General features: G+C 40.4%; 2 protein-coding genes across 2 annotated transcripts; both read left to right on the forward strand.

Annotated features, from left to right (window-relative positions):
- Positions 1 to 466: 466 nt before the first annotated feature.
- On the forward strand, positions 467 to 5,925 carry DYNLT2 (dynein light chain Tctex-type 2). The gene is given in 6 exon segments (XM_059827959.1): positions 467 to 889; positions 3,299 to 3,410; positions 3,413 to 3,501; positions 4,326 to 4,406; positions 4,408 to 4,482; positions 5,815 to 5,925. Coding segments are annotated over 6 exon segments (891 nt in total).
- A 1,496-nt stretch (positions 5,926 to 7,421) lies between these two features.
- On the forward strand, positions 7,422 to 26,595 carry PHF10 (PHD finger protein 10). The gene is made up of 11 exons (XM_059835793.1): positions 7,422 to 7,904; positions 10,650 to 10,756; positions 11,339 to 11,469; positions 12,264 to 12,347; positions 13,676 to 13,809; positions 13,924 to 14,073; positions 15,265 to 15,374; positions 16,926 to 17,079; positions 24,436 to 24,544; positions 24,825 to 25,013; positions 26,510 to 26,595. Exons 1-11 carry the CDS (start codon positions 7,422 to 7,424, stop codon positions 26,593 to 26,595), a joined length of 1,737 nt encoding a protein of 578 aa, XP_059691776.1.
- Positions 26,596 to 26,679: the final 84 nt, after the last annotated feature.

Below are 26,679 nucleotides of genomic sequence, written 5' to 3' on the forward strand. Positions count from 1 at the left end.
CAGGGAGAGTACGTGACCAAGTCCCGGGTTTCCACGGGGGACAGCGCCGCGCCGCAGACGCAGCGCTGCCGCCGCCCTCCGACCGCAGCTTCAGCGTTTCCCCAGGACCGGCAGGGCCCGTAGGGAGCCGCGCAGGCCCGCGGGGGCGAGGGCAGCAGCAACCCGCGGCCCAAAGCCCCTAACCCCCATCTCTCGCCCACGGAAGCCGCCACCACACCCCGTCATGGCGACCTGCTGCCGTTACCTCCTTACCGCTGGGCCCGCCCACTCCTACGTCGTGACGCTGCGCTAGCGCGCCGTTACGCCTGGCTCGCGCGGGAAGAGCCCCGCCCTGGCACAGGGCTGCTCCACGCTGCGGAGCGCGAAGGCGGCGTCGCCCCGCGGCCCGTCGCCGGGAGCGGGAGGAGAGGGGGCTGCGCCCGCCTCCCCCCCCCCCCCGAGAAAGCGGCGCTGTGTGCTGCCAGCCATGGAGGAGTGCTCCCAGATGCCGAAGCTCGCCGCCGCTGCCCCGGAGGGAGGAAAGCGGCGCCAGGGCCTGTTGGATAAAGACAGCGTGAGCGGCCGCCTGGGCGAGGGCGGGACGGCAGCACCGGGGGCGTTTAGCTGCTGGAGGCCGGTGCCGGCGACGCTCCCCCGGCTGGGCTCGCCAGCCGTGTGGGAAGGGAAGGGGTGTGAGGGCGGTGGTGACGGCTACAACGGTCGCGCCGCGCGCCTGTCACGTGGCCCTGGCGCGGCCTGGAGGGACACGGCGGCCTTCCGATCCGCCGTGGCCCTCGCCTGCGGCCGGGGCGCCGGGCCGGCGCTGGAGTGCTTCTGCTGGGCTGGCGAGGGAAGGAGGCAGGGATGGGGCTTGGGTCCTTCGGAAGGATGGCACAGTGTGTGGAAGAACGTGAGGCTCGATGTGTGATTAAAAGGTGAGTGTGATCCTGTGAAAGCTTGTATCAGAAGTGCTGTTCCCATCTGTTTTACATCCACTTTGGGGTAACTCCTCCCCTTTGTACTTGGTCGGATGTCATGTCCACATCCACCTTGCAGCTGCTGTGCCGCCTTTGGCATGGGGAGGCAAATCGTTAAAGCCTTGTGAAGGTAAAAAGAAGGCAAGGGTGGACCTTTGGTGGTGCAGTCTTTCCAACTTGGAGTGCTACTGTAAGCTCTCAAAGTTAGGATAAGGTGTGCCCTCTTTTGGAGAAGTAAACAAGAACCGTTTCTTTAACTTTAAAGCAACTATTGGTTGTTAAAACAGGCTTGTTAACAAACAGCATTTTTTTTTAAATAGCAAAAGCTTTTTCTGTCAGGATACTTACTTCCCTACGTGCAAAGTTAAGCCAGCATAGTAGAGTCCAGTAACATAAGAACAGGCTTTTGTATAGTCAAGTGCAAAGTTTTCTTGAGTGTTTGAGAGATTCTTTAATGAAGGTTGTAAATAACATACAGAAATGTAGTTTCAACATTGTGCTAAAACTTGCAATCGCAGTCTTGGTATTGTGAAATACAAAAGTAGGTTTATTTTTTAATTATTCGTGAAGAGATATCAATAAGGTTTTTGGTTGCCTCATTAGTAAATGGCTTCTTGCACATGAGGGAATGATTATGAAAATTTTTGTCACTAATAATAGCAGTTAAACTTGTAAGTAACAGCATTGTTGGAAGTTGTGTGCTATAGACATGAATTTTCTTCCATCTGTAATGGTACAGGCTGAAGATGTTGTGATTCATGCTGAACCATGTTAGTAAAGAATTGCTGTTTGGATTGTGACCTTTTTCACAGGTTCATTTCCACTGATGTGGATTGGGATGCTCATTTGAGCAGCTCAGGTGGCAGACTTAAGGTGGTTTTTATTCTGTTAGGGGACCTGCAATGAGCAGGTGGGGGCTATAGTCTTTAGAGAGCTGAGTTTCAGTTGGAAGATAATGAGAGTCCACAGCCTAAGTGCAAATGTGTTTGCTCCTTGCATTTTTAGTGTAGTGTAAGTACTATTCAGAGTTTGCATTGTTAGCATGACATCAATGAACCAATCACCTCCGTCAACCTGGAGCCAATTTGCACTAGGGCTGCCAACATCACTGTTTTTTAACAGAATTATCTAACAGCAAGGAACCAAGGAGAGATGTAGGTAACGTCCACAGTGTTGACAGGGCTAACGTGTAAGTGATGTCATAGAGAAGAAACTGCATTACTTCCCTTATTCTCAAACTCCTCTGACTGAAAGATTTGTGAGCCCCTGAGTAGTGCATCTTCTCAAATAATTGTCACTAGACTTTTATGTTATTTGTAAGTGTATGATTTTTTCTATCCTTCTTAGTGTAAGCCTTTCACTGTAGTGTTATATCGTCTTCTGCTCCTTTCTGCTCTTCTGAGAAGGAACTGATGATTTTCTCTCACCTAAGTTCTAGCTGTAGTTAGGAAGCGGTGCAAGGGGCTGAAGAGTCAGCAAAACTTGAAAGTGGTTAGTTAGGAGGTAGCTGGAATACCACTGTCTGTGGCATTTGTTATGATCTCATTGGTTCCATGTGCTTTTCTGTCTTGTTTTGTCATCATTTTACAGTTCTGTTTTAAGCCAGCCATGGAAGACAGCAGGTGACATCTTCTGTGTGCATCATCATACTTGCTGCTTGCATTCATAAAGGGCCAAATTTTGTTATGTGTGTTGAAGAGAAAGATAGTACACAGGCTGGATGGGGAGAAAACTTGGATCTTCAGAGTTCTGATGACAAAAAGAAGTAGTCCTCTGGTTTTAAGTTCCAAGCAAAATTACAAAGCTTGCAAATTGGAGCATATGTTTTCTTTTTTTTTTTTTAAATAATGAGCAAATTAAGTCATTAATACATAAGGCATTTGTTTAGTAGCTTCACAAGGAGTGAGGACAAGTAAAATTATGTAGTAAATGAAAAGCATATATTGTGGGGTTTGTGTAGGCTGTTTGAATGACAAGTTTGAAGTTGTGGTTAACAGTCTTGGACATATATGTTAATATCTGTGTGTTTTGACTAGGAAAATGGAGTGGTTTCAGGGTGCTAGTTTGGTGTGTCTGATTGACTGAGCTCATTTGGATTTTGGTGGAAGAGAAGCTAAAATCGAGCAGAAGTTAACCACTATTCTCTTTTTTTCAGTCAAAGTGGTAGTGTCAAAACAGCCAGAAAAAGATAGCCATTTTCTAGCTCTTCTGCTTTTTTTGTGACATATTCCTAGACTAATTGTTTTTTTTCCTCTTAAATGTACATCATAAAGTATTACTTAGAGACTGTTAAATTCTAAAATATTGACATGTGATGTGGACTTTTTTTATTATTTGCACAGGCGAAAGGAAAAAGGACACAATCGAAGTACGAAGCTTTAGGTGTGGCTCCAATGGAAGAAGAGTATTTCAGTGATTCAATGAAAGCTAAGCTATTGGCATTCAAAGCTAATAAGACATAAGATATGCTAATACATACAGACTGGAGTCACATAATAAGTTTCGGGATTATTTAGTAAGAGACAAAGCTCAAGCGATACTAATGGTATAGTTTTTTTTTAATTAATTGTCTAATTGTATTGCAAAAGTAGCTTGTCTTGCAAAGATTATATTAAAGGAACAGTGTAAGTTGCATGAACTTAAATATATGCAGACTTTGAGTTTTGGCACAGAAATGTAATGTGAATGTGTTCCATTTCGCAAAGTGCAGAAGACGCTCTGCAAGGTTGCTACTGAGCATGTGCTGTTAAGGTGGAGCTGAAGCTTCTCAAACTCTTACCCATTTCTAAATCAAATTGAGCTATAGCACAGTTCAAAGTACCCTAATATGCAAAATACCCAGTTATCCAAAGATCTCGACCTTGAATTTGTGGAATTCTACTCCTTCAGTTAGTTATACTAATATTACATGACCTGCATAAAATATATTTGGTGTCCTTGACAGTCTGACTGCCACATGCAAAAATGAAGGCAAACAATCTGGTGAGATAATACGTAGCTGTTAGTGATACCTTGAGTAGTTATAACCAACTCTTGTAATTCTGCCGTCTGGAAGACGTGCCTTGGGTATTTGGAACAGATTATTTGTAGCACTATTTTCCAGTGCACTGGGCCCAAATGGTGAAGAATACACTCCTGTTTGGTAAATGGAGATTGACTGGAGGTGTTTGTCACTTTCAAAAAATAGATAAAGTATTTTAGAGTAAAAACAGCACAGCCCTTGCTGTTTGAGAGCATCATCTATATTGACTGTTCTACTCATTAGTTCTTCTAATGTTCTTGCAATGGAAATGAGTGTAAAAGTGTTTTTGCAAAAGATGCAAAAAAAAAAGGATGAAAACTAAGATCTTTCAAAATTGTTTTTGATAGAATAGACTTCAAGCCAAATACGATGGAATTTCCAGTCCCTCCTTGTGTGCTTCAGTCTCAGAAGAAATATTAAAGGCTGTGGAAGGAATTGGACTTTGACCGTTATAAGTATGTGGTATCAGTACTAATTGTGGAAAAGGCAGGTCAGGCAATAAGGGTGAGCGAACACATTATTCATAATACCTTTTGCAAATTGAACATAATTTTTAGAACTGTGTGTTATCTCCTAAGCGTTCATCTGCATTCAGCAGCTTAACTAGTTTGAGGTGGTCTTGAGGCCTTTGGGTTCTTTATGGTAAGTAGTATGCCAGGTAAAAATTTAAGGTACTGCTGTGATTCTACCTGACCCTGTGAAGGTTGTTGTCTTTCTCAGTTCAGTAACAGTGGTAAGCAGCCCATGCTGCTCTTCCCTGTCAGCCAGTTATTTCCGCTGTGTGCTGTGCCAGTACAATTGCATGACTGCAGTGAATTTTCTTTTTCTTTTTCCAGCGTACTTTGATCTCCAGTTGGGCCGTCAGGTTGAACGCAAAATACTGTGCAGTTGTACTGTGGGGTGACATGGAAAGGGATGGGTGGCAAGGAAAGGGATGGAAACTGTTTCAACTGTAGCTGCCACCAAACATGTTTCTGGGACTACAAATTAACATTAGTGATCTGAACTTGACACCCAAAAGAAAAGTATTCTAGGCTTTCCTGTGTTGTATGTAAATGTACATGTATTGCAAGCTCCCGTTGGTGTTCAGAACTCTTAGGTATCTTGCCGAGTGTCAGAGAGGACTTCTGTTTAGGAGTGTTCATCATCAGATCCTAAAACCTGATGAAACCATACCTGTTTTTAGTGGGTTATGTGAAACATCATGTGTTTGAAGGGTTGTCAGCTTCAGCAATGAAGCCAACCTGTGAGGGGCCTCCATCTACTTACTTTTCTGGTGCTGTCTCACAGTGTGCTGCCTCTGAAATTGTACTTTGACTGAGGAGCTGTAGGTTAAAACAGTCCAAGTTAACTTTTTTCTCTGGCAGAATATGTCTATTCCAGCAGTCCATTCACACATTTTAGCTTTGAAAACATTTTTATCAAAAAAGCTGAGAGCCCAGTGAATGGTCACAAGTAGACTGGAGTAAGCTGGAGGTGAAGCAGCGGGGGATGTGAGTTCTTAGTTGTATGTTTCCAAAACTAATGTCTATTCACATTGCTTTTGAAGGGGTGCTGTTACAGTACGCTAGAGTGCTAACAAGTGAGCATGAGAGAGAATTGAGTTTTTGGTGCAGAGATTTTTGGGTCTATTGGGGTGGGAGCTTTACTGTGAAGCAAGAACATCAAATAGGACTCATTCATTTTCACTGTAATTTTGCACTTGTTGTTACTACTTTTAACTTTCATAATGCAATTATATCAGTATTTATATAATTCTTTGTGTTCTTTTTAAAAAAATATAAAAACTGTGCTGTTTATAGATTCACAAATAGCTTTTCCTTTTCTTTCCTTTAGGTTGCCAGCAGATGGGCCTGGGATGTTCAAAGAGACACTTGGGTTTCAGCTAAATGTGAAACTGAAACATTTATTGCACTGGCTTTGGTAATGGCTTGTTATTACGAGTAATACTCTAAAAGTCACATCTGGTTTTGTGCATCACAGTCCCTGGTATATTTGAAAATTTTCAGAATGTCATTATTTTAGTACTAATCTTTGTCCTGATGCTGTTGATACATTGAAATTGACATATAGCTGAGATAATTTTGCTCATTTTTCTCTGTTTAAAAAACCAAACCCAAGAAAATGCTTTTGAAATGTGTATGGTTGAATACATATGGGCTTCATCTGTTGTAATGCTCTGCTGTGGAAGTTGAAGCAGCTGGTGTGAGGCCAAACTTTGCAAAATTTTGAATGTTCCTTATCTGTTGCATGCCTAGAGTTGTTAACGAATGTTTACAATAAATTGCAGGTGTCCGTATCCTTGAAAGCATGCTCTTTGTAAGAAAAGGCAGTGTTCAGTTTTTTCTAGTTCTATCTCTGATAGCATGCCGGTCTGTGTAGAAACCTGGCTGGGAAGGAAGCTGTGTTTTGCTCGCTTAAAAATTTGTGCAAGTTTCCAATCGTTCGCCTTGAATGAAGTGTGAGTTCAGTCGGTAGCTTCCCTGGGCCTTAAACTGGCATTGAATGTCAACCGTGTTCAGGCTGGTGGCTAACTAAGTACGGAATCGGGCGAGTTTGGTTATTTCAGTCGAGTGGCTTCTGACGGTTAACAGCAGGAGGGCAACGGGTCCGTAACCAGGCTGTGGATAACTCATCCACAATGGGCAAGGACAGCAGTGATTATATTCTGAAAAAACAAGACGCTGGCAGACCTGTGACGTGCGTAGATACCTGCTTTGGGCACTGCCGTGTGCGGAAATGGAGCGCTGATGCCTTTTCCATGTCGGCTGCATTGCTGAGAGCTGGCGATAAACGCCTGCGAACAGGGGCGGTGGTGCTTCTGAGCGCCCCTCGGCCTGCTCCGCTCCGAGCCCGTTGGGAGCCGCCTACGGGCAAAGCAAGAGGGACGGGGAGCGGCCCGAGGTCCGGGGGAAGGGTGGGCTAGCCCCCGCAGCGAGGCGAGCCGCTGGGGGCGGCGGCCGGGGCTCCCGCCGGGGAGCGGCGTTGCGCTTTGTTCGCCGGAGCGGGGGCCGCGCGCGGCCACGGAGCCCGGCTGCGCGCGTGCGAGCGAGCGTGCGCGCCGCGCCCGCGCCGGCGGGACGAGGGTCTCTCCCGCCGGGGAGGGCTACGCTCCGCCTTCGCCCGGCCGTAACGGCGGCAGCGGGACGCGGTGCCGCGGCACTGTTCGGCGCACGGCTGCTTGGCGCTTCCGCGCAGCGGCGGGACCGGCTGCAAGCGCCCTCCTCGCAGGGGCGAGCGCGCTCGTGCCGGCTCCTCCGAGTGCGCCCCCCGCCCCCCGTACACCCCTCCTGCGGGGGCTGATGGTTCACAAACGTAGCTCGTCCCCGGCTGACGTTCCCGGAGACGGGAGCTTGGCGGCGGAGCAGCCCAGCCCAGCTGGGTGCCAGCTCCCGCGCCGGTCAGCAGCGGCGGCGGCTCTCGGCGCTAACCACCGCGGGGGGATGCTGCCCCTCCGCCCCGCGCTGCTGCCCAAGCGCTACCGCGGCGGCTCGGCTTCGCGCTCGCGGCCGGGCCGCGCGGCCGCCCGAGCGGCGGCGGCGGCGGCGGGAGGAGGAGGGCGCGGCGGCAGCGGCGGCGGCGGGGCGCCTGCGTTGGGCCCGCGCGGCGGCGTTGGCGGCGGCGGGGCGGGCCGGGTGCCGGTCCGGCGGCGCGGGCCGGGGTCGCCGCGGGCTGCCCGGAGGGGGGCGGAGCAGGAGCTGCGCGAGCCGCCGCGCTCGTGCGCGAGCTGGCCGGTAGGGGCCGTTGCCACCCCCCGCAGGGGGAGGGGGGGCGGAGCCGGGCGCGGCGCGAGGCCGGGTCGCGCGGCGGCGGCGGCGCTTCTCCTCGCCCAGCCGGCGGCGGCCCCCGCGGCGGTCATGGCGGCCGTCCTGTCCCCGCGCCTCTGCGACAGCGACCCGGCCACGCCCGGCGCCCAGTCCTTGAAGGTGAGAGCGGGTGGCGGCCGCGGGCCTAGCGCGGCGGCCTGGGGCTGCGGCGCAACAGCTGCCTCGGCGGGAGGCCTCGCCCGGCCCCCCCGCGTGAGTGCCGTGACCCCCCCGGGCTCGCCTCACGCCTCCCAGGGGAGCCGGGCGGCGGCGGGCGACCTCTTGGCGGGAGGGGTTGGCGTCCTCCCGGGCCGAACTTCTGGTGCGGGTGCGGGTCCGGGGCGGGGGGTGAGGCCCCTGTGGGTGCCCGGGGGCCGTCCTCCTTCCAAAAAGTCGCTACGCGCCTTCCCGGGTGCGGCGCGGCAGCTCGTTCCGTGCCGGGGCGTCGCACCCAGCAAAGTTTGGGTCCGGTCGCAGGCTTTTCTGCGCAGGCCTGCTAGATTGTACCAGCTCTTCCCAGGCACTGCTTGGGCTTGTGGCGGCAAGTGCCTGCTGCTGTTTCTGCACCCGCGCTCGGAGGCGGATGGGCAGTTACTTTTTGAAAGAGATCTTGGTAATTCAGGCTTTCCGATTACTTAATAAAGGATCGTTACGTAGATCTTATAATTGATAGGCGTACCAGGAATTTGAAACATAACCTTATTTTGTAAGGACTAACGGGTTTTACAGAAACATGCGTTTTCAAGGGAAGAAGGGGCTTTTTTGGCAATGTTTGGCTTTCCATGTAAAGGCAGCCACAAGACTGCCCCTAATTATTATTTTTGGTACAGTGGTTGAACTACAGTGTGTCTTGGATTGCAGTGCAAATGTTTTCACTTTTTCTGCAAAGTCCTCTGCAACTGGCCTCATTTCCTAGAGTGTTTTTAGTCTGTGAGCCTGTGTGATTGAATTTGCTGAAGTATTCATCAAATAAGGAAGCGAAGATAGAAATAGAGGACATTTATCTCTCCTGTGGTATGGGTGCTCATATCTTTTAACAATACTGCATTTAATAAAAGAAAGAAAATTTCAAAGCAAAAGGAGAAACTGATGTAAGGCACTTCCTCTTAACCGTCAGGTTGAGATCTATCTTTTAAAAATGTTTTGAAGTCTTGTGGTAGCTTTGATACAGCAAAGCATGGCTTTGGCCCTGTTCATGTCTTTGTCTAGTAGTTGAAAAGGTTTGGAGTGCATTAATGTTCTGTGTGGGAAGTAGGGATGAACTGAGACATAGCTGTGTCACAAAATACGCTAGTGTGATACTGTTTTGATGGGGAACTGCTACTTGGTTTGTCTAATTAAGTTTATACAGGGTACTCTCAGTAATACTAGGAAATAGTATTATTAGTAGTACTAGTGGAGATGCCACTTACCTGATTCTTTAAGTACAGCTGCATTAAGAAAGCACAGTTTCATTAAATTTTGCTTTTAAGTTTTTGTTCTTATTGTGTGAAAGATACTATTCCACGAGAAGGAAAAAAAATGTAAAGAGTTGTAAAAAACATGAAATAAACCAAAAATACAGGATACAAATGGTTTTTCCCTGTGGCCTGTCTTGATTATAGTACTGTGAAATGTTACATAACAAAAGTAATGTATTCTCATTTGCTGGAATATTTTTTAATGATATTTCAAGTGATATGATATGTAAAACATGCTAGAATGAAAGACATTAGCTAAGGTAGACCTAATAATTGTTCCTGTCATTATTTAATACGTAAGTATAATTGTGGCTCGATGCATTTATTTCTGACAGGTTAGTTATTCTTAAACTTTTCACAAAAGTTATGAAACGTGATTCTTTCATACTACTCCGCTTTAGAGTTTCAGTTATTTAAAGAGCTATCTTGTTCTTGCCTCTACTACTGGTGACAATAGTGATTCACCTGAACACTTCTACCTTCTGTTTCTCAATTACAATCATGCAAGGGTGATCACTAAATGCTTTGAGAGTTGTTGGTGATGAGCACTAGGTAGGAGCTGTGTAGCATTATTAGACAAAAAAGCAGGGAAAAGCACAAGAAGGCCAATGGAATCATTGGTCTGCTAGATTTTATTTTTTTTTTTCTTCACCCTTTATTCCCTTTCTTTATATAGATCTCATGAAATCTGAATAATGACACCTGTAGGTTAATTCTAAATGTTCCCTTGCAATAGCTTTGCTCTGAAGAGGAAGTTTGTCTTCTGTATCTGTTGCGACACAACTTCAGTTTTTCTCTTTTTTTTCTTCCCCCACAAAAGACAAGTCTTTGCTACTTGCTGTAATCGTATCTTTTTGTAAACTGTATACCATTCCTTTTATTTTAACTGTATGTCCATAAACTCCTGTGTTGCTTTTGGTAGTATTTTCCTTGATTTTATAAGCGTCGGCTCTCAGCAAGGGCTTGGTGGTTTTGCTCTGCCCTTGCTGTTGCTTTTGAGAGCTGGTGTGATTAAGTGAATTAGTCTTGTCCCTGACTGTCACCAGTGAGGGAAGTTTTCTGGGTCTACAGCTGTGCGGCCATGCTGATGCTATAGGTAGTTTACATCAAGAACGATGAACTTGGTGGTCAGAGCCACAGCTTTGTCTATTCAGTGCTCCACCTACGCAACAGGTGAGAAACTACCCAGTTCTCCTTCTGTGTCACTATGTGTCATATGCAGCTAGTTTATAGCAAAGAATAATTTGCTACGTGAGCTGTTCTATGAGTTGTTTGTAAAGAGTGTTATTAAATAGCTTGGTAGTTCAGGTATATTTAAACTGGCCATTGCCTTGCAGTATTTTACTGATGTTTTACATTATTTGCTGAATACTCTTAATTTTTTTAATATTAATCTTAATTTCAGGATGACACAGAAGAAAATTCCAATGATGGCAGCCAACCATCCAAAAGACGACGTATGGGCTCAGGGGACAGTTCTCGGAGCTGTGAAACTTCTAGTCAGGACCTTGGGTAATACCATTTTTTACAATTCCCACTTTTTTATTACTAGTCTTATTGTATTGTTCAATATGCTTAAGTATTAGCTCTTATTTCTTTGCTTGTGTATTTTTCATTTGTCTTTCTGAATGGAGGCAATGTCCTATGAGTAGCTAGCTGTCTTTTTCTCCCAGCATATTTTAAGACATTTTATTTTAAGACATTTTATTTCAAAATGACACAAAATGTGCTGCATCTGATTTACAATCCAGAAGCACAGCTTATGTGTTTTTAAAATACTACATATTTTTTGAGTGAATTTTGACACTGTAAATACCCGCTTTTCCTGGTGTCCTATCCGCTATCATAGATATCCCCTTCTTTATGTTCTGTCCCTCAGCATATTGATGAATGCTGGTTTGGAGAAATATATGTGAAGTGGAATATAATAAAGTGACTTTGAAATGGGTTAACAGGATGCAGCGTTCTAAAGTGCTTGTCCAACTTCATAGATGTTGTTCATTGACATGCAAGTAGGAATTATTGAATTTCTAGAAATACAAGTATCCTTCTTAAGGATTCTTTGATTTGTTCTAACATTGTTCTTCTACTTAGATACAGCTATTTCCCTGCTGAAAACTTGATAGAATACAAGTGGCCACCAGATGAAACAGGAGAATACTATATGCTTCAGGAGCAAGTCAGTGAATATTTGGGTGTGACTTCCTTTAAAAGAAAATACCCAGGTATTTATTTTTAAAGTCTTTCTTCTAAAAATCTTGGTCTTTGTACAGTATGCATGTAATCTGTGTCTCTCTGGCTATAGCATGAGTCAACTGATTAAAAAAGACCCTGGTAAAAGCAGATCTGAATTACGTATGTTGTACTTTTTATTTTTTGTTACTGGCATATTGAAAATGTATCCTATGGTTTTCAAAGTAATTTAAGACTTTTTGGTATTGCCACTGAAAATCCGTAAACAAGTCTGATTTGGAGGTTAGATCAGCAAGTACCTTTTGAAAACTTACCTCTATTTTATTTTTAAGTATTTTGTTGGTGGTTTCTTACTATATAGCTATATCTCTGTGTTCTGCTTCCTGAATTGTGGCAACATTTTTACACCGTGGAAGAATTTTAAAAAATGAATTGGGGAGGTTCTAGGCTTTGAGCCTTCATTGTTCAGAATTGTCAAATGTCGTTCTGTCATGGAATTTATTTTTAAAAGGTGTATTAAAAGAAAAAAAAAGAATGTACCTTCAGTGCTTGAAAGCATTTTCTGCATCTGAGCTCATATGTCAGGTTTCTTCAGTATTTCTGTAAATCATAATTACAGGCAGGGTACTCAGAAAAATCAACCATGTCACTACAGTGTATGTTAAATTTAAAATTAATTTATAAAATTATCATGTTTGTAGGAATAGTAGTATAATACAGACTCTCACTGCCTAGAAATAAAATTGTCAAAATACTTTGACACTGTTTATGGGGGAGTTTGAGTAACTGCACACATTTTTATTGCTGTATTTTGTTTTCTTTGGAGATTTAGAAAGACGAGATCTATCTCACAAGGAGAAACTCTACCTCAGAGAACTAAATGTTATCACAGAGACTCAGTGCACACTAGGTAAGAAAACAAATTGTTAGATTCCTTGTTACAGTATTAAAAATATGACACGCTGAAAATGTGATTGTTTGGTAGAGAAGAATTGCATCACTCTCAACTGAAAACATGAATTCTGAAATGAAAACTGGTTTATTATTAATTGGCCATGAGGTATCAGTATTGCAGATTTATTATAAAAAAATAAATTATGGATCTATTATAATTACTTAGCAAAATCCCTTCTATGTTGTAAATTAACTTTTAGAACTTTTTTCTCCTAGAAAAGAGAACACCATAATTTTTAAAATTAAAAAGTACATCAGTCTTGTTTCGCTGAGTTAGTTGGAACTCTGCAAACATTAGTGTATCTTATATAGTTCAGCTTATGTGTTAGAAGGGTGTGTATTAAAGCACTTAAATGTACTTGAAATGGAATGATGTCATTGATGCAGCTTATATTGAAAGAGCTTGAAGTATTTTTTTCTGCTAATACATGTGACTTGAAGCATGTTAGAGATTAAATGATGCCTGTTGCATTTGTTTCTGTATATCATGGGTTTGTGCAAATATAATGTCATTTTATATACTAACAGTCTTTGGTATACCACCTTTTTTTCTCACCTGCCAGGTCTCTTGATTTTTATTTTTTTTAAGTTAAACATGCAGGAGAGAACAGTATCTAATTTTTATCAATAGAAGCAAAATGCTATGTTCTGCCCCATATATCCAGTAGAAATGTGCGCTGCATTAACTGTACCTATTTTTTAAGGTTATATTTGTAATCAGTGCTAGTAACATAGTCAACCTCCATTCTATTGTCAATGTTTGGAGATCAGTTGTGTTGGAACCTTTAAAGGAGGAGTTCTCCATTGTAGCTGCAAACTGAAGCATTCTGACTTCCGAACTTCAAATGCTTTAATTGGGAGTCATGAGTCTGTGCAGTTTGCTGCTCTGAATTGCCCTCAAAGTAAGTCTTCCTTGATTTGTATAGAGAGGTTATGTAAACCTTGTAATTTCAGTTAAGGTTCTGCAAGTTAATGAAACTAACAGTTCACCAGGTCCCTCGTAGAACAAAGGGGAGTTCGGTAGGTGGCTGAGTCAATGTGAAGGGGTCTGTAGCTATAAGCAAGAAAAGAAACGAACCTTGCCTCCTTGTGCAGAAGCAGACTCCTAATCAGCCTTGAAGGCTGAATGTCACAAGTTCACTCCTACTTGAGAGAGAGGGAAGCATTGTGCACAGTAGGTTGTTGTCTTTAGCTGCTCAAAACCTTGAGTTCATCATTGTTGGATATAAATAACCTACAGTTAGTTTTGCCAGATAGCATCATTATTGCTTTTATCTATTTTAGGTCTAACAGCTTTGCGTAGCGATGAGGTAATTGATCTTATGATTAAAGAATATCCTGCCAAACATGCTGAGTATTCTGTTATACTGCAAGAGAAAGAACGTCAGCGAATAACAGATCATTACAAAGAGTACTCTGTAAGTAACTAGCATATAAATGAACCAGATCTGTAACATGTGGAGTATAAGAAAAGGCTGTTTTCAAACTGATAGGGAAATGTCTGTGAGTTAATAAAACTGTTTTTATTCCAGCAAATGCAGCAGCAGAACACACAGAAAGTAGAAGCCAGTAAAGTTCCAGAATATATTAAAAAAGCTGCCAAGAAAGCTGCAGAATTCAACAGCAATTTAAACCGAGAGCGAATGGAAGAAAGAAGAGCCTATTTTGATTTACAGACACATGTAGGCAGATTTAAATTTCTTATCAAAGTCAATAGGTAGCTCCTTGCTTGTTTTGGTAAAGTTGGTTTTTGGTACCATTTTAACTATTTTATTATCAAGGGTTTTGATAATAGTTTTGTTTCAGTCATGTAGGGACTTAAACAGTTTTGCTGTTAAATGGGTAATATTGCTAAAAATAATAATCTCAAATACATTTAATGTGAAAACTTTTTTTTTAACTTGAGAATACTTGTCTCAGGAAGCTTTAAAAATTTCAGTGTAACTTTGTTGTCATGACTTTAATCTGCTGGTAGTAGCATAAAACTAGGAGGGATGTATAAGTTACTAAGAAGCTTCTGTTGCTATTGTATCTCTTCATATAAATGGCTAATTCTTTTTTGGAGCACCTCAAAAAGTTTGCCTGAAAAATACCTAGAGTAAAAAAGTAAACTATTTATCCTCTAAAAGAGTGCTGCCTGTCAATGTTATGCCCTTGTTTTTGTTAGGTGCTATATTATTTTTGTATTAGATATATTTCATGCTTCTGTGCCTGATTTAAAGAAAAAAAATAGCTGGCATTTTGAAGCACGACTGTTCTGCTTGTGTAGAGACAGTAAAGCAAAAATTTTCTCTATGCAAATCATTACATGGCAGCCTATTATGGAAAGTTTACATTTTTCTGGTATTGACCCATGTTAGAGACAAGATAGTGGATAATTAGTTTTATTTCTTTCTAAGGGAAAGAAGGCTTCTGTGTAAGCTCCTTTCCATATATTTGTATTATTAATGGGATTTTTTATAGTAGAGTCTGGTTTCAGAATTAGATGAACATGTTCTTGCTACCCTCTATCAATATGGATCAACAATGATAATTCACGCTACAGATGCCAGTCACAAAAGTTAGTTTACTGTTTCAATTGTTAGATTTTAATTTTTTAATTATTTTACATAATATACTGTTAGAAGTAGTCTTGCCTAATATTTGTTCAGTTCTCTAGATACTTAATGATTGGATTTAATCTGTAATACTATTTTGTGAGTGGGGTCTCTTACTGTTTTAATGAATTAGATTTCCCATGGGAGAACTCAGGTAGCTGTTCCAACTCAATAAAACTGGCTAGTTAAAAAATATTTGGGGGGGTAGATGGTGAGGAAGGCTCAAAAGTTTGTACGTGAAACCAAAGTGTCATTGTTTTGTGTTAAACAATACAGATTATCCAGGTGCCTCAAGGAAAATACAAAATCTTACCTACGGAGAGAACAAAGGTTAGTCCTTACCCAGTGGCTCTCATACCCGGCCAGTTCCAGGAGTACTACAAAAGGTATTTTAAAAGCATCCTAACTGCTGATTCTGTTGTACTGGTGTATTTGCTTTACATCTAGCAGATGGAAACATTTCAGTGTATTTACTGTAAGGTTTTGAATTAATTTTATGCTTGAGACACTTGCTATTCTAATAGATGGATAGTGTGACAGCTTTTGTCAACAAAACAGTACTGGCTGTCAGAGTACTGTCTCCGCTGATGTATTGCAGTGCCTGAGATTTGGCCTGCTCAGATATTTGCTGTGGTAAAAGGAGACATTGATTTCACTCCTGCCACCCTCATGTGTTTAGTTATCATCTGCCTCTGCATGTGTGCTAAGATTAATGTTGCTATATCAAAACGTAATGCTGGCTTGTGATCACATGTTTTCCATGTGACAGTTTTACTGTCCTTCTTTAAATTTTTTGGAAATTTCTAATTGAAAAATTGATTGGTCTTGTGGGTTAAGTTTAATGTTGGATTTGTAAGAGAGAGAGAGAGAAAGGTATTGCTAGTTGGCTCTTTATATTTCATGAAAAACGTGTACTTGACTGTCTACACAAATTTAAGACTTTACCAGTGGCATCCTCCCATTTGACAAATACCTACTGATTTGAAAATTGTTGCCCAAGTCTTATCATCTGTACAACAGAGATGGTACTCATGCTATACGTGTACAGTTTTCTTTAGAGAAGCGCTTTATTGGCATATGCCTTGCTCATTCCAGTGTGTGTGCATACAGCCCACCCCAAATCTGCATAATACTGGACATTCTTGAAGGACTTCAATTTTATTAAATTAATTGAATTAAAAATATTGGATGTCTTGTTTATTTTGCACTTATAAGCTGCAAGTGAAACTGTTTATCCTTCTTAATGAAGGACACAACCTTCCAAAGTATGCATCAAAATAATATCCTACTCCTTACAATGCATGTCCTTAATAGTAAGAGGATTTTCACTTTTTTCTTAGTATTTAACGTAAAAAAAAAAGAGGGTGGTTTACACATGTTAAGCTGTATCTGGCTATAAGCAATGTGATTAGATCTTTACCTTCTTCCGAAATTATATTTCTATATGCATTTTTTTGTTCTCCTTCAATATTCAAGGAAATCATGCATATAGCTGTATTCTTTACTTACTTTGCTTGGGACCCTAGCTGTTTGTGTGCCCTGTATTAGAATTGTTGTGCACGTGCTATGTGGGCCCTGTACATTTATAGACAAAGTGTATAGTCTGTTGGGCATAGTAACATGAATTGGTTAAAAATTTTTAGGGGTTCCACGGCCTCTTATGATTATGTAGATTTGGAACATTGCAAATAATACTTTTCCTGTGTTCCACAAATATCTGCTATACATACAAAGACGACAAGTACTAGATGGTACCACATTTGGGAGGAGAAATTTCTATGTTCCCCGTGTTTTCAGAACTGCGTGGTTTTGTGTGCCTTCCTGGAAAGAGAGCTTTTCTTACTCTTTCTCATTGAAGTTCTTGTATGCTGTGTGATTTAATATTTATGTATAAAGTACACGTGAATTAATTTAATTTATTTATTTTTTAACTTTAGATACTCTCCAGATGAACTTCGTTACTTGCCATTAAACACAGCTCTTTATGAACCTCCTTTGGATCCAGAGCTGCCTGCGTTAGACAGTGATGGAGATTCAGATGATGCAGAGGAAGGGCGAGGTGATGAAAAACGGAAACCCAAAGGCAATTCGGTGAGACAAATTGAAAGTATTCTTCAACAGAAAAATCCTTTCCCTTCACTTTTGTTAGTAGTTTCTTAGTAGAATATTTAACATCTGCAAAATGAAGGAGATTCATAAACTAAAAGTGTACTCCCTTTTTTAGTACTTCTCTTTATTTTGTAACATTGCTGTCCAGCTTTCCATTTTGATCTATTTTTAAAGTAAATCAAGCAAATTTGTGAAATTTCAGGCCCTTTCTTCCTTCTTTTTAAAGAAATCTTGAAGTACCTTCCCAACGGCAGCTCTTCGTTATGCCTTTTTCCCCAAGAGGAAGTTGCTAGCATTTCTGAGGGGAATAAACGCGGTAGTTCAGGTCACAGCATATTTTGCTACTTAAGTCCCGCAGAATCTGTCAGTTAAGCAAAGGTATTGATAGGCTGATAACTTTTTCTTCTTGTGATGTAGAAGCAGGATGTAACTTGATGCAGAAACAGTTACTTTATTCCAATTTAAAGAGAAGGTAAAAAGCAGTGTTTTTTTGCTTTACACTACATCTTTAAAAAGATGTATTTTGTTTTCTCTATCAATGCAAATGCAAAATTAACTGTTACTGGAAGTTAAGGGAAACTTCCACATACCTACCTTGATAGTGTTTTAAGTGTTCAAGAGCAGCTGAGCTTCAAATGAGCTGTCTGAATACAACTGAACCATTGGTATATTGGTGTAGTTAGCATGTTGGTGACAACCACTTCCCAGAAGTTTAACCCTAATTTTAAGAGAAATAGAATGTAAAATCACAGGTGCATTTAACAGTTTCTAGTTCAATTGATGAACATGTTAGATGGTGGGTATATGTAATGCTAAATTTTGCCATATAAACATTTATTTTATTTGAATATTCATAAGTTATTCATAAATGAAGAAGAAAGGAAGGGGTCAACTTGTAGGCTAACAAGGGAGAGATAGCTGTTAATATACCTTTATGCTTGCATTTTTTGGAGAAAAAGAAATTACATAAACTTAGCATGCTAAATGTCAACTCAAAATTTTGGTCTAATCACACTCCTGCTTTTTTACAGTTGGTCTTTAACCGTTTCTTCCCAGTTCCCTTTTCCACTGACTCCCATTCCCCTTAATGGTAAACAAAAGTAACTGGACTCAGCAGACTATCCTTTCATTTTTCACAGAAGTTCAGAAGTCTTTTTGGTGACAGAATGCGGAAGGGAAAATGTCCTTGTGTTGGAAGAGTGTAGGGAAAATTTAAAATGAGATTCCTGTGAAGTGGGTTTGGCTATGGGAGCAGGGGTTCTTTGCTCATCATTGGGGCATATTGTTTGGGGAAAATACCTGTTGAACACAAAGGTGGGCAGTTGTCAGGCCTCTTTTCCTGAGTTTTGGGCTACCTACCATTTGTCAAATCTTCCTGGTGAGTCCTACAATATGCTTTATACTTTTTCCTTTTTCACCCTCCCCACTGGAGGGGTAGCTGGAGTCAGGTAGCAATTTTCCTGTTCTGTAGTGTTTTAATGGGCCTGTCCTAAGTAACCCTTCCCCTAAAATAACGGTGAAACATACCATTTGTTGTTGCCACATAGTTTGCTTTGCTTTTGTGTTATGCTCCTCCCTTTGCACTGTATCTGTTTTGCCTGGTTTGATTTTTATGCTCTGGGGCTTAGGCTGATTACTATTATTTTTGTACAGAGTGCCTATTATTGTGGGGCACCACTGTTATTTAGCCTTTTGGTTTTTATTGTAATAAATGTGATTAATCATATTGCTTTCTTCTGGAGCTTTTTGGAGGCCTTTATTAACACTTTTCTGAGAAAAATCTTGTGCTGTTGCTCTTAATTATGCTTACATTGATCTCTTGCCCTCTTTGAGCATCTTCCCCTCTTTCTTGCCTCCTCATTCTTCAAAAAAATGCTTTAACTGCAGCATAAATTCTGTTGTTTGGTTCTGTGTTGAGTATTGAAATGTGTTTTGCCTTTGATGGCATTCTTCTGCTGCAATCCAAATGAAATATTTAGGTTGCTCCTGGTGAAAATAGTAGACGAGCGTGGCAGAAAAAACCTTCAAGGCAGTGCTATTTGGTAGTCCACTTTAAATGCATGGCAAGGGCACGTTTAACTTTTTGCTGGCCCTTTACTTTGTAAACAACATCTTGCATATAGTGGATTTCTTGCTGACTTTTAAAGGAAAACGGTTCAAAGAATTATGCTGTTGTGCTCCCCACTGTGGTATCAAAACCACCTGGAAAACATGATTGCTATTGCTGATGCTAGTCTCTTAGCATGAGAAATAATAGATAATGAAGGTTATGAGCAAAGGCGTTCTAGATTGTGATGTACCCCATGCTTTTGCAGAAGGAAAGATGTATCCTTCTCTTACCTTAGTTGGCTCTAAGGGGCATAGGAAAGACTTGTCTGTCTATCCAAAAAATAAAAAATATAGCTATGGTATTTTTATTATAGGACAATTCGTCTGGCAATGTATCTGAAGGTGATTGCGCCACAGACAACCAGGAGGATTCTTTTCAGGGAAGACAAAAAACAAGAGACAAAAGTGCTACTCCAAGAAAAGATGGTTCCAAACGCTCTGTATTATCAAAATCAGTTCCTGGGTACAAGGTAGAAGAAAAAAGCCCCTGACTGAACTTCTTTACTGACCAGCCTCTCCCTGAAATATTTGTTTTTTCAGTAATATGGAACTTCTGCTTGCTGTACTTCACTAGCTGCTCTCCTGTTGTGTGCTCCATCTGTTTGCTTCCTTACTTCCTTTTTGCTTTTATTTCATGTGGGGCTTTCCTTTACTCTAGCTATACAGTGGCCTCTGTTTCTGCTAACTTCTCAGATTCCTGGGCAGTAACATCAGAAAATCCATTGTGGATTTATCTTTGGAGGTCTACGTCTTTCTGTCTGCCTTAACATAGCAGTCAGAATTACTTGCCAGTTCAAAACGAGCATTCAGTATCTGATATTTTTTCCTACTATTTAGTATGGCAGCATACCAAGAGATCAGTCCTGTAAAGTGCAGCTATGTGTCTAAACGTATTGTAATGACATTCATTTTAAATACAGTCTTTCATCCTGAGATGTTACAATGTATAGGATGGAAGGCAAGAAGCTTACTACATTTGTATAGGCAACACTATGTAACCACTTTAACAGTATATGGAAAATAGCTTTTTATGTAGTTTATACTATGCAGAAATGTTTGCGGGCAATATGCTTTTATCCAAGCTAAAAACTTGGTGAGGATGTTAAGACATTTCAGCTGGCAAGCAGTGACTGCCAAACCTAAGACCCAAATCATCAGTATTACTGTATAATAATTTCAAAAATTAAGATAAAAATAAGAAAAAAATACTTTCCAGAAGAAATGGGAATTGACATGCATTATTCATGTGTAATTATTCTGCATACTGAGAGAGGATCTGAATATAATGTAACACTTTTAAAGCACGTTATTGCCTAGTCCTGTTCCACTGAAAGGAATGAGAATTTTCCATTGACTTACGTGGGAGCAGAAATAGACCCATAGAGGGAAAACACTACATTAAGACAGGGTTTAGTATTTAGCAATCGGGAATGCTTTTTGTCAGTGACAAGATCGTACATATTGGGAAACTGTCTCAGCAAAAGTGAGCTGTTGATGGCTTGCATTTTGTATTCATAAATACTTACTATTTGTATTTACCAAGTTAACAGTAAATAAACTATAACTTACCTTAAGAAGCTAATTTCCAGCAAGAATTGGACAGCTTTGATAAATTTTCTCTACATACAGTATCTGTACAAGTTGATAACAGATACCAAGCTCCAGCTGTGTTTTCTCTTTTCAGGAACTTACTAAGAAATATGCAAACTATGGAGATTTAGACTGTGGTACCATATGTATATTTTTTTATCTGTAACTTCGCAAATTGTTGTAGACACAGAATGCACACCAATATTCCCATGAACATGAAATCCAAAGATGGAGCTTGAAATTTTATTTTAGCTTTGTTTAACTTGACATTAGAGATTGTATGCCACTGGTTTACGGAACTTTCACTTGGCTGTGAGATGCTTGAGTGCTTGATTAGTCCAATCTACTTAAAGGCCTTATGAATGCATAGAGGACTGATGGAGCAGAACTTTTTGTAAAGTTCTGAACTTCTAATTGTAGAAGAATAATGGTAGTCTACAGCATTGCATTTTGAAAATGGATTCCCATAGCAATTACTTACTGGCTCAAAATCACCGATTATCTAGTAACAAGGTATTACTGTAAACTTACAGTGCCACATCTTTGCAATGTCAGCGTACCCTGCCTGCATCAGCCATCAGGCTGTTGATAAGGCAAAGGTGGTGATGTTGTGTTGGGAGGGTGAGAGGATTGGCTTTCTTGTTTGTGGGAACGTTTAAACGCTTTCAGTAAACCCAATTACATGAGCTGTTTTAACTGGTAAGACAGAAAGATTCTTGTTTGTTAGTCTATAAAAACACCAGATAATGATATACCATATGTGCCTAAATGTTAAGGCACTTTGAGCTGAAGGCTTAAGTGATTTAAAATGTTGTCCCTGTGAATTCTAAATCTTTGTAATGCTTTTGTTCTGTATTGTTCTCTAATATTTGACTATTTTTGTAGGACAGTAATCTTTTGGTTACATGTAGTTAAAATTGAAGGATAATTGCTATGGATTCAACATGCAAATGTATAGTTATAGCCACATTATGAGTATTACAGGATTCACACATTTCCACTGAGTTATTTTTGAGTAAAAGAAATAATGTATTTTATATGGAGCCATTTTTATTGTCAGTTCTTTAACAAAGAACGGTTAGCGTGTGTTTTACATTTTGTCATGTTACAAGTAGCGCGTCTTTGTTGCTGCAGGACTGGCTACTACAATTGCACACACAGGGTACTGTTAAAAGTACAGGAGATTTTTTGCACATAAAACTGAAATGTATTGAGAAACTGTATTTTACAACACTTCTGTTTCGGGTTACTATATATGAAAACGGAAAGCTTTGCTTTCAGAATAGGACCTTATAAAAATGGTGTAGTTGGAGTGCTTACTTTGAAAGCTGCAGCACAGCAGCATGAAAGTAAAAACTTACAGAGCAGGCAGTCGTCATTTTGACCCTGTGTTCATTTTCTCTCCCTTCCTTATTCCAATAAGATGAGGACATAGAAAGCAAAATTTACTCTAATCAGATGGGATATTGTGACTTCCCATTTGGCTTTGATAGACCTTTTTCATAGTGTTTCTAAAAGCCATTTATGGTGGTAGAACTTGAACCAATTTGAAATGTGAATAGTCTTGCATTATTTTTTTTTTTTTCATTTTTGTAAAAATACTTCCAGACTGTTGGAGCTTTATTATTAATAGGCTGTGATTCTCACCCCCCCCCCCCCCCAACATGCACGATTTCTGATGAACACAATTTAGTGAAGTAAGAATAGATGGAAGCATTGTTAATAAATGCATCTATATCTGTGTCTAAATTTAGAATTAATGTGTATCAGCGTGTTAAGTGCACATACCCTAAAGCAGGTACAGTGACCGAAAAGCAGCTCACTTTAGTTTTGCTGGCATGCAAGGGAGAATGCTGCTCTACATAAAGGCAGTGAAACACAAATCCATAACAAACTAGAAGTCTGGTTAGAAAAGTGCACTTGCTATTCTAGAAAGGCTTCATTTACGTAGAAATAGATAAAAACACAAGTAAAAAAAATTAGAATGTAGCCTAAACAACGGAAGGGTAAATGCTGCAACACTGACGAGGTTTAAGCATGTGCCACTTTTGTTGGGAGGAGCAGGGTATAAAGGTATACATGTAGGACACGTAGAATAGTTAACAGTAAAAGAGTTTATGTGTGTTTTTGCTTCCATTATATTTATTATTTTGTAGAGACCTTTGTGGATGTTAGACTTCTTTTATTGTTTTATTATATTTATGTATAAAATAGGTTGACTCTGCTTTTTTAAAATAAATAAGAAAAAAAAAAGTCTGTATGAATGCCTCTGTCATCTTTTGAAGGAAGTTACCTATAAACATCTGGTATGGTGTTTTGTCTTCTTAAATAAAACTCTTTAGACCAGACAACTTGAAGCAGACTGTAGCCATGTTTTGACTTAAAAAGCAGATTGAAAACTTCAGAAAACTTAAAGCAATGCGTCCTGACTACTTAAAAATGAGTCAAGATATTAATTATCTTGCTAGGTGCTAGAAAAAACTGGCTGGAGAAACAGACACACTTAAAGATAAGTTGTATTGCAAAGGATCCCGGTAATTTTTAAATATATGTATATGTATTTCAGTTTTCACTTTTATTTATTTTAAAATTAAATTTTATTCTTCTTTCCACACGTGGCTGGTAGTTGACTGGGACTCTTCTTGCTTACTGACAAGCCATTCAGTTCCTTAGAAAACAGGATATGCCTTGAACTCCCCCTGCTAGCTGTGTCTTTGCAGCAACATGTTTTTTTAAAAACTCTGGCACTAGTCAATTTAACATCAGTGAGCTCTATATTAATTTTACAATGCATTTCTCACTAACTTCATTATGCAGAGGTCCAAGCTCAACAATGTAACTACTGAAATGTTTCTGAAATTGGTAATGCCTTATTTCTTCCTTCGTCCTCATCGGGATAAAACTCCATTGGTATATCTCTTGGGTTGAGACACAGAATATATACACAAATGTTACTTGCTGTAACAGCCTGCTGTTTCTCTCTTACCTTTTAAATGGATCTCATGGACCCAAATACACTCCAGATGATCACTTAGAAAGATGATGAATGTAAAGCTGTAGTTAACACAGGTGTGTGTATTTCTTACAGTGATTATGACTGGCTACAAGAAAGAATGGTAAAACAGGTGTACATGTACAGCATAGCTAACCAGCCATTTTGAAACTAAAGATACAAAAATCAAGTTTATTGCTTTTGTAATTAATTTTCTATATTTAGGGATAAATGTTATACAAATGGAAAATTGTATCTAATTTCTTCCAAAAACAGGAAATCTGCATGGAAATTCATAAGGATGTATTCTATATTGGAAAAAATACTGGAATTTTTAATGCTATGTCATATTTAATTTACATTGAAGGGAATGTTAGCTGATGAATTCATAGGAAGAAGCAAGTACATGCTTCTGCTCCAATTTGATGTACATATAACTCACTACGTGTGGCAAATGCAAAATTTTATGTAGTTAATCTACAATTTTTTTCAATGCCGCTGCTTGTCAGTTATTGTCATATGTTTTAAGGTTCACACATCATAACAGATAGTTCATTAATATTAAGACTTAAGAAGATATATGACATTTCCTTTTAAACCTGTAAATTCTTCTGGAATGAATTTATAGCCCTCTTCTACCCTTCCAGCCAAAGGTCATTCCAAATGCTATATGTGGAATTTGTCTGAAGGGTAAGGAGTCCAACAAGAAAGGAAAAGCTGAAGCTCTTATACATTGCTCCCAGTGTGACAACAGTGGTAAGTATCAGCGTACACTAAGCAGATTCCTAAGGGAGTTTGTTTGACAGATCTTTTTGTGGAAATATTTAGTGTCCTACACTTGTCTTCCAACAGTTCAGTTGCCTTTTCTGTCCTTCGCTGAGACTCCACCTCTATTTAATGTTACATGTACTAGCACATTCAGTGCACTGTGGGATCTCACCAGGAGGTGAGCTAAGCTTCAGCTTCTGTAAAAGTAAACAGTTGAATTTTAAATTTCATTTCAGACATAAAAGTAATAATATTGGTTTTAATCTAGGCCACCCTTCTTGCCTTGATATGACTCCGGAGCTTGTTGCTATGATTAAGACTTATCCTTGGCAATGTATGGAGTGTAAAACATGCATTATATGCGGGCAGCCTCACCATGAAGAAGAAATGATGTTCTGTGATGTATGTGACCGTGGTTACCACACTTTTTGTGTGGGGCTTGACGCTATCCCTTCAGGTAATAAAGTAAGAGTTAATTGTTCCCTTCCCACCTCCTCTGAGTCCTGAGCTTTCTCTGTCAGAATTAATATATGCATTGCTTTTGAAAGAATAGTTTAAAACAAGTGTGAAGGGTAGGAGTAAGCAATACTGCAGGAAAGCATTCACACTGTAGGACCCAATTTTTTTAATAAGCTTTATTTCTGTATATTTGGTTGTGCACAGTTTAACCTGGCAATTCCTGTATAGGAAATATAACTGGCTTCTATAACAGAATCTGAACAGACTCACTCAGAACTAGGTGTTTTGGTTTTTTTCCATATCCACAGAATACTGAGAGTAATTACCTCTTTTCATAAAAGAAACCTGTAAAGAGGCTGTATTGCTGCATATTGCTGGAGTATAGCTTTCATATTAATAAAATGTTTGTGCTGTTACTTCAGTTTCTAAATTAAAAAGTATGTTCAATTTAATATTTGTAAACACCTCTTTAAACCCCCTCCTTCCCATTTTTTTCTTAAACATCAAAGCTGGCAGTGAAGTACCTATATGTCAGGTAGCCTGTTCCTTTAAATTACCTGGTCACTCATATCACCTGGCCAACTCAAAGCAGTGTAAGGAATGCTTCAGACATATAAATAACTGGTAGTGCTGTTGCTTTAAATGTAATACTAAATCCATAGTAAGTTAGTTCATGAATAAGTATTCAGTGGCTGCAGGTTCTGCAGTGACAGTATCCTCTGTAACTACAGTACTTCAAATATACTGTACATTGCCATTTTGGGAAGGACTGGCGCTAGCTGTCACTTCTGTGCAGCTTCCGTGTGGCCGATTTAAGTTTCAGGCTGACCTAAGGACAGAATCTAAGCAAAATAGATTACATGCCTACAAAACTGTAAAATTACCAAAGCAGCCTTTTATGATTCCAGCTGTTGTAATATAAACAATTAAATGCTGCTGCTCTTTGCTCAACCCTTGATTGTTCCCTCAGTAACTAAGTTTTAGTACAAGGTCTGGTGATGAACCCTTGCCAGCAGTTTAATCTGTGCTGCTTGACTGCACCGAAATAACTGACCCTGGTTTGGGGAACAGGACCCTGTACCTGTGGCAGAAGAGCAACATTCCCCAACTGCCATTAATTTCTGCTCTGAGCAACTGCCTGTAACCTCCAACTGTGGCGTCCACATGAAAATGTAACTTGCAAACTCAAACACATTTTGTCAAGTTCTTTCCTAATAACCACTTCCTTAGCAGAGCTGGCACTTCTTGAGGTCCATGAAGATTAGTGCAGCCAGCTGTTACATGTAATGAGTCTGCAATGGAGGGTGAATTTTGTCTGCTGCTTTCTATACCTTTTAGAAAAGATGCTTACATTTTAAAGAAAAATCAGTGGTTGTTTACATTAAAGGAAGTACTGCAAATAGGTGAGCACCTATTAGAAGGGTGAAAGGTGCATAACTAGATAAGTGAGTAACAAAGGTAGTTTCCCAATAATTGATAACTTTCTTTTCTTAGGTCGCTGGATTTGTGATTGTTGTCAGAAAGACCCTCCCGTACCCAGAAGAGGAGGAAGAAGGGGGAAAAACAGCAAGGAGGGCTAAAAAACCCAAAAAACTTGCTGTCCAAAACTTTACTGCACAAATTAAAGTGATACTTTGGTGCTATTTAACCAACCACTCTAAGAG

This window comes from Gavia stellata, chromosome 2, assembly GCF_030936135.1.
Source record: "Gavia stellata isolate bGavSte3 chromosome 2, bGavSte3.hap2, whole genome shotgun sequence".
NCBI classification, from domain to species: domain Eukaryota; kingdom Metazoa; phylum Chordata; class Aves; order Gaviiformes; family Gaviidae; genus Gavia; species Gavia stellata.

What these genes read in the sequence shown, in the direction of transcription:
- PHF10 (XM_059835793.1), top strand. Translation starts at nt 7,422, where the DNA reads ATGCTGCCCCTCCGCCCCGCGCTGCTGCCCAAGCGCTACCGCGGCGGC. An exon ending in ACTTCTAGTCAGGACCTTGG is followed by an intron (nt 10,757 to 11,338) that starts GTAATACCATTT and finishes TCTTCTACTTAG; the next exon opens with ATACAGCTATTTCCCTGCTG. An exon ending in CTCCCAGTGTGACAACAGTG is followed by an intron (nt 24,545 to 24,824) that starts GTAAGTATCAGC and finishes GTTTTAATCTAG; the next exon opens with GCCACCCTTCTTGCCTTGAT.